At 42.5% G+C, this 16,628-nt stretch overlaps 1 protein-coding gene across 6 annotated transcripts in view; it reads right to left on the reverse strand.

The window, feature by feature from the left end:
• PCNX1 (pecanex 1) overlaps positions 1–16,628 on the reverse strand; it is a 156,147-nt gene that overhangs the window by 122,610 nt on the left and 16,909 nt on the right. For all 6 annotated transcript variants that reach the window (XM_028141477.2, XM_008138886.3, XM_008138887.3 and 3 more), the window contains exon 2: positions 5,232–5,440. In XM_028141477.2, the coding sequence (XP_027997278.2) occupies positions 5,232–5,440 (209 nt within the window). The remainder of the gene's footprint in view (positions 1–5,231; positions 5,441–16,628) is intronic.

The raw sequence follows: 16,628 nt of genomic DNA on the forward strand, positions 1-16,628 counted from the left end.
TTTTTTCCCCCACACACCTGAATGTAGGCATTCAAAACAGTAAAGACTGAGAAAAGATTTGAACACCAGGTCTGCACAACTCTAAAGCTTACAGTCTAAGATACCATTACTGCCTTTCAACAGACAGGCACTGAAGTTCTCTTTCCATCTCAAAACCAAAAATAAACACCATCATCTGGCAAGTTTCTTAACCTCAGCAATGTTGACATTTGGGGCCACGTAATTCTTGATTGTGGGGACCATCCTGCGCATAGCAGCATCCCTGACCTCTACAAACTAGATGCCAGTAGCACTCCCCCTAGTTGTGATAAGCAAAAATGTCTTCAAATAATGTCTCTTAGGGGGTAAATCACCCCTGGATGAGAAACAATGTTGGCCAACACTGAGTGAGAAGAAGGTATTAAGGAAGCGAAAAAGATGAAGAAAACAATAGATGACTCCTTTAAAAAATATCCTCTAGCAAAATTATTATACCTCTCTCTTCTCTATAAATTTAGAAGCAGAACTCTTAGCCAGCCACAGGTATACTAAATAAAGCTAAACATATAAAATAGCTGAGTAAGAATTTTCTTTATTGGCAAGACTTGCCGATTTTCAGCAATGGAGAGTTTTAGCACATACCTGGAAAGCATAGTAGTTTAAAATTATCACAGAAGCAAAATGATCAACTGTAGTAAGCAATACACCAAATTCGACCTTTATGTCTTAAATTCCCCATCTGTTAAAAAATATATACCAGCCAAAATCGGTTTGGCTCAGTGGCTAGAGCGTCAGCCTGCGGACTGAGGGGTCCCAGGTTCGATTCCAGTCAAGGGCATGTACCGTGGTTGCGGGCACATCCCCAGTAGCGGGTGTGCAGGAGGCAGCTGATCGATGTTTCTCTCTCATCGATGTTTCTAGCTCTCTATCCCTCTCCCTTCCTCTCTGTAAGAAATCAATAGAATATGTTTTTTAAAGAATATATATATATATATATATATATACCAGGTACAGGACAAGGCAGAAAAGGAAAAGGATAGAGTCTAATATAAATTATAAAGGAGACTTCACGAACTAATTTGTTGATTATTAGCACCATTAACTGCTCAGGTTTTCATCAGAAACATCCCAGCACCATTGACAAATATAGATTACAGTGTTGTTCATAAAAGTATGACTACATAAAAACAAAGTTCCTAAACAAAATAAATTTCAGAAAACTTAGCCTAAAATTCACTTACATACAGTTTAAATAGATCCTTAATTTATAATACTGTAAGCATTACTGCCATGAGAAACAGAGAGAAAATATGGTTTATCTCCTAAATGTTTTTGTTCAAATCATAAAATTCTAGGTGTAATTTCCTCTGCGGAAACATTAGAAATGTAATAAAAACAATGGCTTTGCCTCTTCCTATAAGATACAGATTTAATAAGCATTTTTTAACTGCTGCACCACAGTCAAAGAAAACCATCATTCATGTATGCAACAAACTAACAGCTATTATGTAGTAAGCACAGAGATAAGCTCTGAAAATAAAAGTATAGGTTTTCTTGTTTATGTCTTTTCCTCAGAAAAAAACGTGAGTCACAAGGTGGGAAGGTGGGGAAAGGGAGATATCAGAAACAAAAATCTATAACAAAGACCCTATTTGATGGTGAAATTTAAAATCACTTTAAAATTAGAAAAACACATGGATGTACACTAGTACTACTTCAATTTAACCATGTGCTACAAGTCATAGCCAATAAAAAAGTTAAGCAAGAAGTATAAGGACTAGAAAGGAAGAAATAAAACATCATTTACAGAAAATCAAGAAAGAAACTATAAAGTTTCATTGTTAATAGGGAGTTTAATAAAGTTGCTGGATACAAAGTAAACTGCTACATTCATTTAAAGGGAAAAAACAAAAAAGTAGTTATAAAAAAATTTATAATAGCAAAAAAAGTATAAAATAATTTGGCTAATTTAACAAAAGCTATATAAATAAACCTTTTAATGGAAAAATAATAAATCTTTACTGAAAGACCTTAAAAAAGACTAAATAAATGGAGAGATCCAATTTGGTAAAGATAGTAATTCAATTTAATTCCAATAAAAATCCTAAATTCTCATTTATTCTTTGTTATAACTGTAATATGGTCTATGGGCACTATTAGTTCCATGAGTACTAATAGTACTACGAGTACTATTATTTGCCTCCTCATTCAGATGAGGAAGTCAAGCCATACAAAACTTAGTAACTCCTCCAAGATCATACAATCAGGAAGTGATTCAAGCCCCCACACATTAATATATTTTATTGAATTTTTACAGAGAGGAAGGGAGAGGGATAGAGAGCTAGAAACATCAATCAGCTGCCTCTTGCTGGGGATGTGCCCGCAACCAAGGTACAGGCCCCTGACCGGAATCGACCTGGGACCCTTCAGTCCAGGCCGACGCTCTATCCACTGAGCCAAACCGGTCTCGGCAAGCCCCCACACATTAAACGCAGAGTCTACATTCCGTTTGCTTACCTGTTATACAAGAGTACGCATTTTCTAATAGAAACAGAATAAACTTAAGAAATACTCAAAACTCATTAGAAAAAAAACCTGAAGTTTTACAAGACATAACAGACAAGTGAATAAGTGGGTATACACACCAGGTCCCTATTTAAAGGTTGCATTCTCTCCAGATTTAATCGAATTATCATCAAAATTCTAATGGCATTTTCTGGAGGATGAGCACACAGGGGACATCTCACCAAAATCTAAGCTAGTATATGCATAAGAAAACCAAGATAACATTGAAAAAATACACTGAGTGGCCAGATTATTATGATCTCTGAACACATAATAATCTGGCCACTCAGTATATGTGTGTATGTGTGTATATACATATACGTGTGTGTGTGTGTGTGTGTGTGTGTATATGTGTATATGTGTGTGTATATATATATATGTGTGTGTGTATATTTATATGTGTGTGTGTGTGTGTGTATATATTTATATATGTGTATGTGTATATATGTATATGTATATATATATATATATATATATATATATATATATACACATATATATATATATATATATATATATATATATATTAGAGGCCCGGTGCATGAATTCATGCATGGATGGGGTCCGGCGAGCCTGGCCAGGGGGAGGGGACATGGGTGGTTGGCCGGCCTGCCTGCTGGTCGAATTCCTGGTCGAACTCCTGGTTGAGGGGACAATTTGCATATTAGCCTTTTATTATATAGGCTATACACTGAGTGGCCAGATTATTATGCATTCAGAGATCATAATAATCTGGCCACTCAGTGTATATTGAAGAGGGATTCACAATGCTAAGTATTAAACATATTAGAAAGCCAAAAAGCAGTATGTTATACACAAAAAAAGCCAGAAAGATCAATGGGGCAGAAAACAAAACCCATAAGTTGACATAAGTATTGTACATGAAAAATAAAGGATTTAAAATCACTGTGGGAAAAAATTTATTATTCATTAAACAGTGTTGGGACGAAATCTACAAAAGAAAATAAATTAGAATGTTTTCAGATTGACTACAATTTAAGAGTGAAAAATAAAATAAGAATATTTAAAGTAGACATGACTTATACAATTTGGGATAAGAAAAAAATCTTGCAAAACTTGACATACTATGTGGACAACTAATAAACATTCATAGAACAGATCACATAAAAATAAACTATGGCATATAAATAAGTAAAATGCTATAAACTGAAAAGTACTTGACATAAAAGATAGTTAATATCCTATATAAATAAATATCTTCTCCAAATAGCAAAAAACTAAACACTGATAGAATGAGAATTAACAAAATAACAAATATAAGTAGCAATAATACAAGAAAAATACCTCCATTTCAATGTAGTAATCCAAACACTGAAAAATTAAACAATAAAATCTCTATCACAATTTTGTCAAAATACTAAACACTGAGTGTTGTCAAAAGAACAAAATAGAAGCTCTCTGATTGCTGGTTATTGTAATTAAAAGGTAAAATCTTTGGAATCTGGCAATATATATGGAAAATCTTAAAAATAGGTATATTTTCTAATAAATCTACCTCAGCTAAATTATGAATAAAAATTTAATCATTTAAAATCTAAACATCATATTGATCAATATTTGAATGTGAAAATAACTGGAATAACTAAAAACAAGATAGGAAATATGGTGTGCCCATAAAATGCAATACTATGAAGTCAAAAATAGAAGCACATAAAAAACTATTTCAAGTATTTACCCATCAGTGTCACTATTTTAGAGCCTGAGAATGTAATAGTTTATAAGAAAAACAAGGCCCTTGTTTTCAAGAAGCTTATAAATAAAATAAATGATTAAGTATGAGAATTTCAGATAGTGGTTAATGCTATGAACATAATTATTTCAAGGGTAAATAATTTGTTGAATGAACAAACAGTATAATCATGTGAGTGATGGAGAAAATATAATTAAAAGGGATAAACCAAGGCTTTCAGTGTACTCGAACACATACATAAACATTATCTGTGTTACAGCATTTCTATCTTGATACCTGAAATAATGCATATTATAATGAATGGAGAAACATGGCATAGTGGTTAAAAGCGTGAACTCCAGATCTGACTCTCTGGATTATTTGATCTTCCTCACCTTAGTTTTCACATCTGAAAGGGATTATCACAACATCTACCTCATACAATTGTTTTGAAGATTGAATGAACTTATTGCATAACTGACTTCTTAGGGTTCCTTCTAGAGAAGGAACAGCCAAGTTCCTAAGGTGAGAATATAAAATTGAAAAATGTTTATAATAGATTAAGTGAAAAAAGCAATTATAAATGCCAAGCAAAATATTACAATTTGCTTAAGAGATACATACATTCTATTTATATGTATAAATAATATGTAAATGCTAAGATTTGTAAGTCATGCTTTAACGTTATTATTTATTTGGACTGTTTTTCATTGGTTTTGGTCTTTGGTGTGAATAATTATTATACAATTATAATTATTATGGTTCCAACATGTAAATTAGCAGGAAGGCCAAGGATATTGATTTAACCCCCAGGTATGCCAGTTAGCTTTGCTGTGATCTACTACTGTGACAATCTGTATCTGCCATTGTATCTATAGTGGTAAGATCTATCACTACCGTAAAACCACGTAACAGAACGGGCACAATACAATAATCACATCACTGTACTCATGCAGGATCTACATCATTACAAACTGAGTGGCATGGGGGACCTTACCTCGGTCCATTGCTGTCTTTTCTCCTAGTTGAACAGTTGCCTTGCTCAGCTTTGGCTCGCTGATCTTTGAACTCATTTGCATTCCTATCTACAACTTCTCCAGCATCCAGTGCTCTGTGGAGTCGATAGTTGACCATCTTCAGAACAATGAAAACAGCAGCTATCACAGGACAATAAACTGCTACTATAATCATGGAAGAAGGAAGGGCCTTTGAGAGGAAAAAAATAAAGATGTGCATTTTTAAATATCTTATATTTCATTCAATGAGAGAAATATGTAACTAAGAATAAACATACACAGTCACACACACAGCATCAATTATGTTACTATTACTAAGTTGTAAAAGTAAAAGACAGCACTGCCCAATACAGTAGCCACTAGACACATGAGGCTATTGAGCACTTGAAATGTGGTTAGTCTGACTGAATTGTGTACTGTAAATAAACTATCATGGGATTTTGAAGACTATGAAAAAAAAAAGTATAGCCCTAGCTGGTTTGGATAGAGCATCAGCCTGCAGACTGAAGGGTCCCAGGTTCAATTCCAGCCAAGGGCACATGCCTGGGTTGTGGGCTCATCCCCAGTAGGGGGCGTGCAGGAGCTAGCCAATCAATGATTCTCTCATCATTGATGTTCTATCTCTCTCCCTCTTCCTTCCTCTCTGAAATCAATAAATACATATATATTTTTAAAAAGTGCAAAACATCTCAATAATTTTTATAAATATTGAAATAACATTTATAGTACTGCGTTAAATAAAATATTATTACGATTAATTAAATGTTTTTTCTTATTTTTAATGTGGCTACTAGAAAAATTTTAATTACATATGTGATTCACAGTACATTTCCATTGGACAGTTCTGGCATGAAGTCCATGCCAAAGAGTTTATAATATACAACTGAAGAGTTAAGGTATCACATTACATAATACATGAGTAAGACAGGGTTGTGATCCAAATATATATAATCTCTGTTAATGTGCTCTCTGTAAGTTTTTTAAAGATATAAACATTCCTTGTGTTCTAGAAAATTACAAGTTAAAACTGTCATTTGAATTCTTAGATCTGTGACTGTAAAACCAGTTAAGACATGGGAGACATGCAAAACCCAAGTATGTTTTATTTTAAAATATACTTAAACACTTAAAACACTTAGAAATTATAGACTGCCAAATAAAATAATACAGAACAGAATCAAGTAATAAACAGAACTGAAACAGGTCAGAAGCTTCCTGGGCACAGGGATTACAGATTCATCATACTTGAGGATTCAGTGATGAAGACTTGAGTCCAGGGGTGGCAGGCTTCATGACCACTTGACTTATTATAGAAGGTACTAGAGGCCCGGTGCACGAAATTCGTGCACGGACGGGGGTTGTCCCTCAGCCCAGCCTGTACCCTCTCCAATCTGGGACCCCTCAAGGGATGTCCGACTGCCCGTTTAGGCCCGATCCCAGGGATGGGGCCTAAACGGGCAGTCGGACATCCCTCTCACAATCCAGGACTGCTGGCTCCCAAATGCTTGCCTGCTTGCCTTCCTGATTGCCCCTAACCACTTCTGCCTGCCAGCCTGATCACCCCATAACCACTCTGCTGCCAGCCTGTTTGCATCCAACTTCCCTCCTCTGCCGGCCTGGTCACCCCTAACTGCCCTCTCCTGCAGGGTTGATCACCTCCAACTGCCCTCCCTTGGGGCCTGGTCCTTCTCAACTGCCCTCCCTTGCAGGCCTGGTCCCTCTCAACTGCCCTCTCCTGCTGGCCATCTTGTGGTGGCCATCCTGTGTCCACATGGGGGCAGGACAGCTGGTTTGCCTTGAAGGGTGTCCCTGATCAGGGTGGGGTACCCTTGGGGCATGGGGCAGACTGAGCGAGGGGCCTGTGGTGGTTTGCAGGCAGGCCACGCCCCCTGGCAACCCAAGCAGAGGCCCTGGTATCTGGAATTTATTTTCCTTCTACAATTGAAACTTTGTAGCCTGGAGCAGAGCCAAGCCTGGGGCTCCCTCCAAGGCCCGCAGGCATTTGTGTTGGGGTTATAATTGAAACTTTGTTGCCTTAAGCGGGTGGGCCTGGCCAGGGAGTGTGGAAAGCTTTGCTTCCCCTGTTGCCGGCAGCAACCCTGGCCTGCTCTCTCAAGCTCCATTCTGCCGCCATTTGTTTGAATTTGTTTACCTTCTATAATTGAAACTTTGTAGCTTGAGTGGAGGCTTAGGCCTGGCCAGGGCAGGCAGAAAGCTTGGCTTCCTCTGTTACCTAGGAAACCTTGCTCTCTGTGGCTGTAGCCATCTTGGTTTGGGTTAATTTGCATGCTTGCTCTGATTGGATGGTGGCGTGGCTTGTGGGCATGGCCTGTGGGTGTGTCGGAGGTATGGTCAATTGCATATTTGTCTATTATTATATAGGATGGCCTCAGAGTCACTACTGGTAGAGACTATAAAACTAGGCTCAACTTATGTCCACATTCATAAGAGAAAAAAAAAATCACGCTGGATGTCTTTGCTCTAGATTCCAAATGTTTTCATTTATCTGAGAACATAACTAAATTTGCTTGGAACGATAACCTCAAATTGTTTGAGATGGTAAAATTAAAAAGATTCTGGTAAAACAGGCAGATGTAGAATACAGATGTAATGAAAGTGTGTGCTTTTTATTTTAAGTTATTTGGGAGGGAGAGTGAGGGAAAGCGTGTGGGGAAAAAAGAAACTCAGGCCTACAGTTTAACATTTTTGGATTGGATATGGGCATAATCTACATATATAGAGAGGTAATATGCAAATTAGCCGGGATGCCATTAACAGTCACGACTGGCTCAGGAGGAGGCTGCACACGCAGATGGGCGGGAGGGCATTGCGTGCGCAGTGAGGCAAGCCACGGATGGCGCAGGCCTGGAGCAGACACACCGCAGCGCGCCAGCAGTCCTGCCTCTGTGCGTGAGCTGCAAACACCTTTTCTGACCACTCATTGGCTAAGCTCCCTGTATACCACCACTCGCAGTGTTCTTGGTAACTTGGGTAATAAGAATCCAAGAAGGTGATCTAGGGTTTTCCACCACACTCCTGGAGGAAAAAATGAAGGTCCGCTGCTGGAGGGGCTAAGAAATGTCATATCCTGCCCTAGCCGGTTTGGCTCAGTGGATAGAGCCTCGGCCTGCTGACCGCAGGGTCCGGGTTCGATTCTGATCAAGGGCATGTACCTAGGTTGCAGGCTCCTCCCTGGCCAGGGCCCAGGTCAGGGCTCATGCAGGAGGCAAGCAATCAAAGTGTCCCTCTCACATTGATGTTTCTCTCTGTCTTTCCCTCTCTCTTCCAAGCTCTGTAAAAATCAATGGAAAAATATCCTCAGGTGAGGATAAAAAAAAAAAAAAAGAAAGAAAGAAATGCCATATCCTATGAAAGAGACATCTTGAAAATGCCTAAAGAAAAAGTTGTCATTTTTTTCATGGTGAAGGGACTGGAGTCCATGTTGATGAAAACACCTTGGCAGCTGTGGTGACTGGCAGTGGCAGCAGCAGTTGGGGTGATGGGGCTGGCGCCTTCCCCTGATCAGCCCAGTTGCCTCCCGCAGAGGGAGGCCAGACTGTGGCTTATAAGCCGTCAGAAGGACATCCCCTGAGGGCTCCCGGACTGTGAGAGGGGACAGGCTGGGCTGAGGGGACCCCCCACCCCCCCGCCGTGCATGAATTTCGTGCACCGGGCCTTTAGTAGGTATATATTTGGTATTTTTAAATACTTAGATTAAGAAGTCATTCATATTAGTGTATATAAAAAAATAAAACTGTGGGGTGGTTGGGGAGAGGTCAAGGGGGAAAAGGAGACTTATGTAATACTTTAAACAATAAAGAATTTAAATTAAAAAAATAATAAAACTGTGATTCCAATTAAAAACATCATTGAGTAACTGATTTAGACATAATTTTAAGCTGAAAAATGTATTTAAAATTTACAAAATCCATAAATATCAGGTTTAAAAGAGTTAAGTACTTTGAAATATTTGTAAGATAGCTTAAGTACTTAAAAATTAATACTAAAATTTATAAATGCAATTTAAGTGAAAAGGATCTTAAGCCATATTTTAAAAACCAAATCTCTTAAAAATGACTGTAAAATGTTGAGTTTAAAGAGTTGATTTTAAAATTCTAAGAGTTGAGTTTAAAATTCTAAGTTAACTTATAGTGTTAATAAACCTAGCATTCATTGTGTAAAAACAAAAAAGCCTGAATAAGCAGAAAATACACACATACATACACACACTCAAATTAATAAAAAGTTCAAATTAAACACAAATATAAACACATATACTACTCAGAGTATTTACAAAAATTCTGCATGATGCTGGTTTACACGTGATATGTTCACATAAGAACTAGAATTATGGAGATCATTTAATTCAACACACTCATTTCCAGACCAGAAATTGAGAACTACTAACTTTGAATGACTTAGTCAAAATTACCATCTTAATAACATCAAAACAACATAAGTAAACAAGGTTTCTTATACCTATGCCACGGCATGTTTTACTATATACCACAACACCAATTCTATTTTGTCAATGAAAAACGAGGCAGAGTTCCATCATTATTCACCGTAGTTCATACTAAGATAAAAATGACTGATTACATTAATCAAGTGGATGGAAAGAGAGCAATTTCTCCATTATTTCTCAGAGTGGCAGACAATGGAAATGTTCATGGCCTCTCCACATGGGAAAAGATAAAAGAAACTACTTAATATTGAATAGTCTATCGTATTTGCCTCTACAAATGAGTCGAAGATGAATGCCTAAAACAGATCTAAAACTCTCCCTTCCCCACTATCATACTGCCAAAAGCAGTAGATAATTGAGTGCCAAGAAACACACTAAAATGTGTAGGATCTATATATATAGTAAGTACAGATTTCCTTTTAAACATTCATTATTGTAAAGACCGAAAACAAAAAATATAAGTGACCATTTCAGTATCAGATGATGGACACTTGTATTTCCTACTCAAACTACCAATGGAACCCTTCATTTTATACTATGTTTTTATACAGGTTTTTTTAAGCCCCGTCAGAGGTTACCCTTGAGGTTTCCAGGTGACAGCTGAGCTGTGCTGCAACAGTTTCACTTTCCCCAAAGGGATAAAGTACATAGGTACACACTGGGCGGCTGTGTGACTGTTCTCTACTTCTCTACTCTACCTGCATTACTTCAAGGGCCTCTCAGCTGATCTCAGCACAAGTGACAACATTAGTATCAAATCATAAATGGATCATAAACCCTCCCTGTACCTGTGCTTCACTAATATTACAAGAAAATTTTAAAAGATGTCTGCATTTACATGGCTTCACTGGTCCCCTAAAATCCAACACCAGCCCTAACCGGTTTGGCTCAGTGGATAGAGTGTCGGCCTATGGACTCAAAGGTCCCAGGTTCGATTCCGGTCAAGGGCATGTACCTTGGTTGCAGGCACATCCCCAGTAGGGGGTGTGCAGGAAGCAGCTGATCGATGTTTCTCATCGATGTTTCTAACTCTCTATCCCTCTCCCTTCCTCTCTGTAAAAAAAAATCAATAAAATATTTAAAAATAAATAAATAAAATAATATAATCCTACCTAATAAAAGAGAAACATGCAAATTGACCATACCGTCGCTACACCCACAGCCAATCAGAGTGAACAAGATGGCGGTTAATTTGCATATGTGGGCGCTGAGCGGCCTGGGTCCCAGAAACATCCTCCAGACCAAGGCCTCTCCTAGCCTGTAGGCCCGCGCTTAGGTCCTGAGTGGCAGGGGTCCCAGAACGCCCCCTGGCCACTCGAAGCCTATGGGTGCAGGCCCCAAGCCGCATGGCAGGCAGGAACATCTCCGCCCCGCCCCCAGTGGCTTGCAAAGGCTCGCGCACGAAGCAGCGGTTTGGGGCCACGCCCCCAGCCAGGCGCCCACGACTGGGGGATGGCTGCTGGCCTCTGGGGTGTGCCAAGACTCTGGTGGCCACCGCTGAGTGCTGCTCAGGGTCCCTGCATGCCCCGAGCCTGGGGCCCATAGTGGGGCTGGCTGCTGGCCTCTGGGGTGTGCCAAGACCCTGGCGGCCACCGCTGCATGCTGCCCAGGGTCCCTGCATGCCCCCAGCCTTGGGCCCATGGTGGGACTGGCTGCTGGCCTCAGGGCGTTTGGAGACGGGGATGTTCCTGCCCCGCCCCAGAGGCTTTCCAAGCTCCAGCACCAAGTGGCGGTTCGTTTCCACGCCCCCAGCCCAGCGCCCTCCACAGGGGGAGGACTGCTGGCCTCTGGGGTGTGCGGAGACCCCAGCAGCCACCACTGGGTGGCAGGGACACACCCCTAGCCCAGTGGTCACAACCCAGGGGCTGCATGAGATGCAGAGGATACACCTTTTTAAAAAATATATTTTATTGATTTTTTTTTACAGAGAAGAGGGGAGAGGGATAGACAGTCAGAAATATCAGTGAGAGAGAAACATCGATTAGCTGCCTCCTGCACACTCCCCACTGGAGATGTGCCTCCAACCAAGGTACATGCCCTTAACAGGAATCAAACCTGGGACCCTTCAGTCTGCAGGCCCACGATCTATCCACTGAGCCAAACCAGTTTGAGAGTAAATACCTTTTCTGACCACTCATTGGCTAAGCTCCCTGTAGGCCACCACTTGCAGTGTTCTTGGTAATTTGGATTATAAGAATCCAAGAAGGTGATCTAGGGTTTTTCCACCACACTCCTGGAGAAAAAATGAAGGTCCCTTGAGGGGTCCCAGATTGGAGAGACTGCAGGCTGGGCTGAGGGACAACACCTCCCCCCTCGCCCCCCACCCCCGCCGTGCACGAATTTCGAGCACTGGGCCTCTAGTATAAAATAAAACACCAAAAAACGAGAAACTAGTCAGGCCACCTATTTTTTTAGTTTTATAAATTATACTAGCTTTCCCGTTGCAGGAAAAATCCTCCAATAGGATTTCCTGCTGCACTCTACCCCGCCTCCGTTCCTCCCTTGTTCGCCCACCTCACCTTCTCTTCCAGCCCGCCTGCGTTTCCCTTCGCCCCCGGCCCGCCTCCGCTCCGCCTTTATCACCCGCCTCACCTTCTCCTCCAGCCCGCCCGAGTTTCCCTTCACCCCTGGCCCCGCCTCCGCCCCGCCCTTGTCACCCGCCCCGCCTTCTCCTCCAGCCCGCCCGCGTTTCTCTTTGCCCCCGGCCCCGCCTCCGCTCCACCTTTATCACCCGCCTCACCTTCTCCTCCAGCCCGCCCGAGTTTCCCTTCACTCCCAGCCCCGCCTCCGCCCCGCCTTCTCTTCCAGCCCGCCCTTGTTTCCCTTCACCCCTGGCCCCGCCTCCGCTCCGCCCTTGTTACCCGCCCCGCCTTCTCCTCCAGCCCGCCCGCATTTCTCTTTGCCCCCGGCCCCGCCTCCGCTCCACCTTTATCACCCGCCTCACCTTCTCCTCCAGCCCGCCCGCGTTTCCCTTCGCCCCCGGCCCCGCCTCCGCCCCGCCCGCCCCGCCTTCTCTTCTAGCCCACCCTTGTTTCCCTTCACCCCTGGCCCCGCCTCCGCCCCGCCCTTGTCACCCGCCCCGCCTTCTCCTCCAGCCCGCCCGCGTTTCCCTTCACCCCCCGGCCCCGCCTCCGCCCTGCCCTTCTCCTTCCCCCGGCTCCGCCTCCGCCCCTCTCCTCCCCCCGGCCCCGCCTCCGCCCCGCCCTCCCCCCCCCTGCTTGCTTCTTTGAAGCTTTACTCCCTTCTGCAGCTGTTGGCTTCTTTGGACGCTGTCTTGATATGCAAATTAGCCGCCATCTTTGTTGGGGCAATTTGCATACTCATCCTGATTGGTTGGTGGGCGTGGCTTGGCTGGTGGGTGTGGCTTAGGTGTAGCGAAGGTGCGGTCAATTTGCATATTTGTCTATTATTAGATTAGATATCAAAGAGCAAACCTAGTAGTATTTGCCATTCACCTTTATATTTTATTAAATTAGATATATCAATACTGTGTTTCCAAAGAAAGATTTTCAGCGACAACAGAATTCCATTTATCAGGAAGTAGCTTCTCATGGGAAAGCAGGTTTTTTTCCCTGAAGAAAAAAACTTTTACAAGATAACACTGCTTATGTTTCTGTTAAAATTTTGTATCCCATTCAACAACCCAGTTCTAAATTAAAACATCTATTTCAAATTTTTTTTAGCAATTACTTATTGACTTAAGGTTAACTGTGTTCCATAACAACCAAAAGCACTAGTATTTCCAAAAGGGCACATTTTACCTTTTTAGGTTACAATTTTTTATTGTATACTAGGGGCCCAGTACATGAATTCATGCACCTTGAAAGGAACTGTAGGCTGTGAGGCTGCGGTAGGCACGTGCCCCCACTCGGCCCCTCCCATCACGGCCCGCACCCCCTCCCAGTCCCCCATCTGCCGCGTGGAGCAATTTGGGCTGGGGCCAGCAGCGGGTGCAAGCAGGGCTGGCGCCGTCAGCAGGTGCGAGCAGCGGATGCTGCCCCGATCACCCCTCAGAAGCAGGGGGAGGTGGAGAAGCCCTCAGGGACCATCAGGGCCAGCAGCCGCCGCTCACACCCACTGACGGCATCGAGAGATCAGGACCGGTGCCGGGTGTGAGTGGTGGCTCCAGCGCCGGCTGCAGGTGCGAGCGGGGCCGGCACCAGCAGCAGGTGCAAGCGCCAGGTGGGACCGCGACACCCAGGAGCAAAGAATTTTCAGTAACCACCAGAGGCTCGCCCCCATGGCAGCAACTGGCACTCAGCCTTGGTCTGGCGCCCCAGCTCACCTGCTCCACCATCCCACCGCGGCCGACACCCGCCATGTTCTGTGCTCTGCCGCCTGCTGCCAATGCCTGCCATGTTCCATGCGCACCCCCTGGTGATCAGCGCACATCTTAGCGACAGGTTATTCAGTTGTTCAGTTGTTTGGTTGTTCCACCGTTTGGTCTACTTTCATATTAGGGTTTTATATATAGAGATGTCATCTTTAAGTTAATGCTGGTGCAACCAAACACATTAGCTGCTCATAGATATCTCTGACTGGTGGATGCCAGAGGCCAGAGGGAAGGGGTGTGCAAAATGGATGGAGGGGGTCAAAAGGCACAAAGTTCCAGTTATAAAGTAAATGTCATGGGGATGTGATGTGCATTACAGCATGGTAACTACAGTTAATAATACAGTACTGCATTATCTGAAAGTTGCTAAGAGTAAATCTTATAAGTTATCATCTCAAGAAAAATTGTATGATGATAGATGTTAAATAAATGTATTGTGGTGATCATGTCACAATATGTAGAAATATTAAGTCATCAAATATACCTGAAACTAATATAATGTCATCTGTCAAGTATACCTCAATGTTTTAAAAAACTGAAGAACCGCTTTTGCACAGATGTTCAAGATATAGTAACTGGGGAAAATACAACATACAGAATAGTGTGGTGGGGGAAAGTGACAGACATATTTGAGTTGGCATCTATATACTGTGGTGGGATTCATAAGAAACTATTCACAGTTGTTTCTTATGAAAGAAAGTTGGTGCTGGTGGAAAACCAGGATGGTGGGCAGGTATAAAAGGGAAAATTTTCATCACCTTTTAGAGTTCTTATATGTTTTTTATTTAACCTTGCAAATTTATTCCCAAATTTAAAAGTTATTAAACAAAAACATGAAGTTTTCAAACAAACATTTAATAGGGAAAGTCATTATAGCACGACGAAAACTAGTAAAAGTGACTACTAAAAATGTTAAATTTATATGCTCAAAATACCCAATCATAAAATTAAAAATTAGAGGAATTTTTAATATCCGACAAACAGCTAATATTCATACATACAAAGGGCTCTCAAAATTCACTTAGAAAGAATACCACTTTCAAAAAAAAGGCAAAGGCAGTTAAAAGAAAAAAGGTATCCTACATAATAAAGAGGGAATATGCAAATTGACTGTCACTACATCACAAAGCTGGCAGCGCCCACAGCGGAGGCGGGGTTTCCGTAACACAAGATGGCTGCACCCACAGTGGAGGCCGAGTTCCCGTAACAAGCCTTAATGAGCAATCAGCAGGGACCTGAGGCCGAGCCCCCAGCCCAGCTGGGCTTGACAGGGTACCTCAGGCCGTATACCCCACCTGGCAGAGCTTGATGGGGGACCTCAGGTGCGCACCCACCCCGGTGCTGGGTCGGGGACCTCAGGCCGTGCTCCCCACCCGGGCGCCAGGCCAGGGGACCTCAGGCCACGCCCCCCGCCGGGCGGGGCTTGACGGGGGACCTCAAGGTGTGCTTCCCGCTCTGGTGCTGGGCCGAGGGACCTCAGGCTGTGCCCTCTGCCCAGCAGGGCTTGACAGGGGACCTGAGGCTGTGCCCCCCTCCCGACAGGTCTTGACAGGGGACCTCAAGGAGCGCTCCCTGCCCCAGCCCAGGCTGGGGGACCTCAGGCCACACCCCTACCCGGCGCCAGGCCAGGGGACCTGAGGCTGCACTCCCCGCACCCAGCGGGGCTTGACAAGGGTGGGACCGGCCGGGTCTGGATCTAGCCCAATGGGGGTGGGGCCATCCAGGTCTGGGTCTCTCGCGATTTCGAGGCGCATGTGGGTAGGCGGGGACTTGACTCTGGGTCCCATGGCGCGCCCCTGACTCTGACAGGAGGAAGATTTTCATATATGTTTTACTAATTTTCTTTCATCTCTGATACTTCTATTATAAAGGGCAAATAGCAATATTAAAATATTTTCTCTTAATTAATCCCCTTTTAATGTGCACGAATTTCGTGTACCAGACCACAGTAAATGTTGTAAGTGTCTACTAAGTGTTATTAAAAGATACTCAAAGAATTTACTATTAAACAAACAGAAATTAAAACAAGATGCCATTTTTCACTACCACAGTGAAAAAGATTCATAACAAACAATGTTGGTGAGAACAAAGGAAAATAGGTCCTTACATACAATGGTGAGAATATAAATTGGTAAAACTTATTTTGAGGTGTAATATGGCAACATCGTTCTTTTCTAGAAACCTATAAACTCTCACAGTACAATCTTATATACACAAATGTGCACCACAGTATTGCCATAACATTGTTTGCTTTATTTTGGACTATATATACTTGAGTACAGTCTGGAACATTTTCTTTTCTTTTCTTTTTTTTTTAAGCTTTTATTTTTTTTTAATGTATTTTATTGATTTTTTACAGAGAGGAAGAGAGAGGGATAGAGTTAGAAACATTGATGAGAAAGAAACATCGATCAGCTGGGGATGTGCCCGCAACCAAGGTACATGCTCTTGACCAGAATCGAATCTGGGACCCTTGAGTCCGCAGGCTGACGCTCTATCCACTGAGCCAAACCGGTTTCGGCTGGAACATTTTCTACAGCTAGTATTGCTTTCCTGATAACAACCTAATAATGGTTTTTA

This window comes from Eptesicus fuscus, chromosome 5 (genome assembly GCF_027574615.1).
Source record: "Eptesicus fuscus isolate TK198812 chromosome 5, DD_ASM_mEF_20220401, whole genome shotgun sequence".
NCBI lineage: Eukaryota > Metazoa > Chordata > Mammalia > Chiroptera > Vespertilionidae > Eptesicus > Eptesicus fuscus.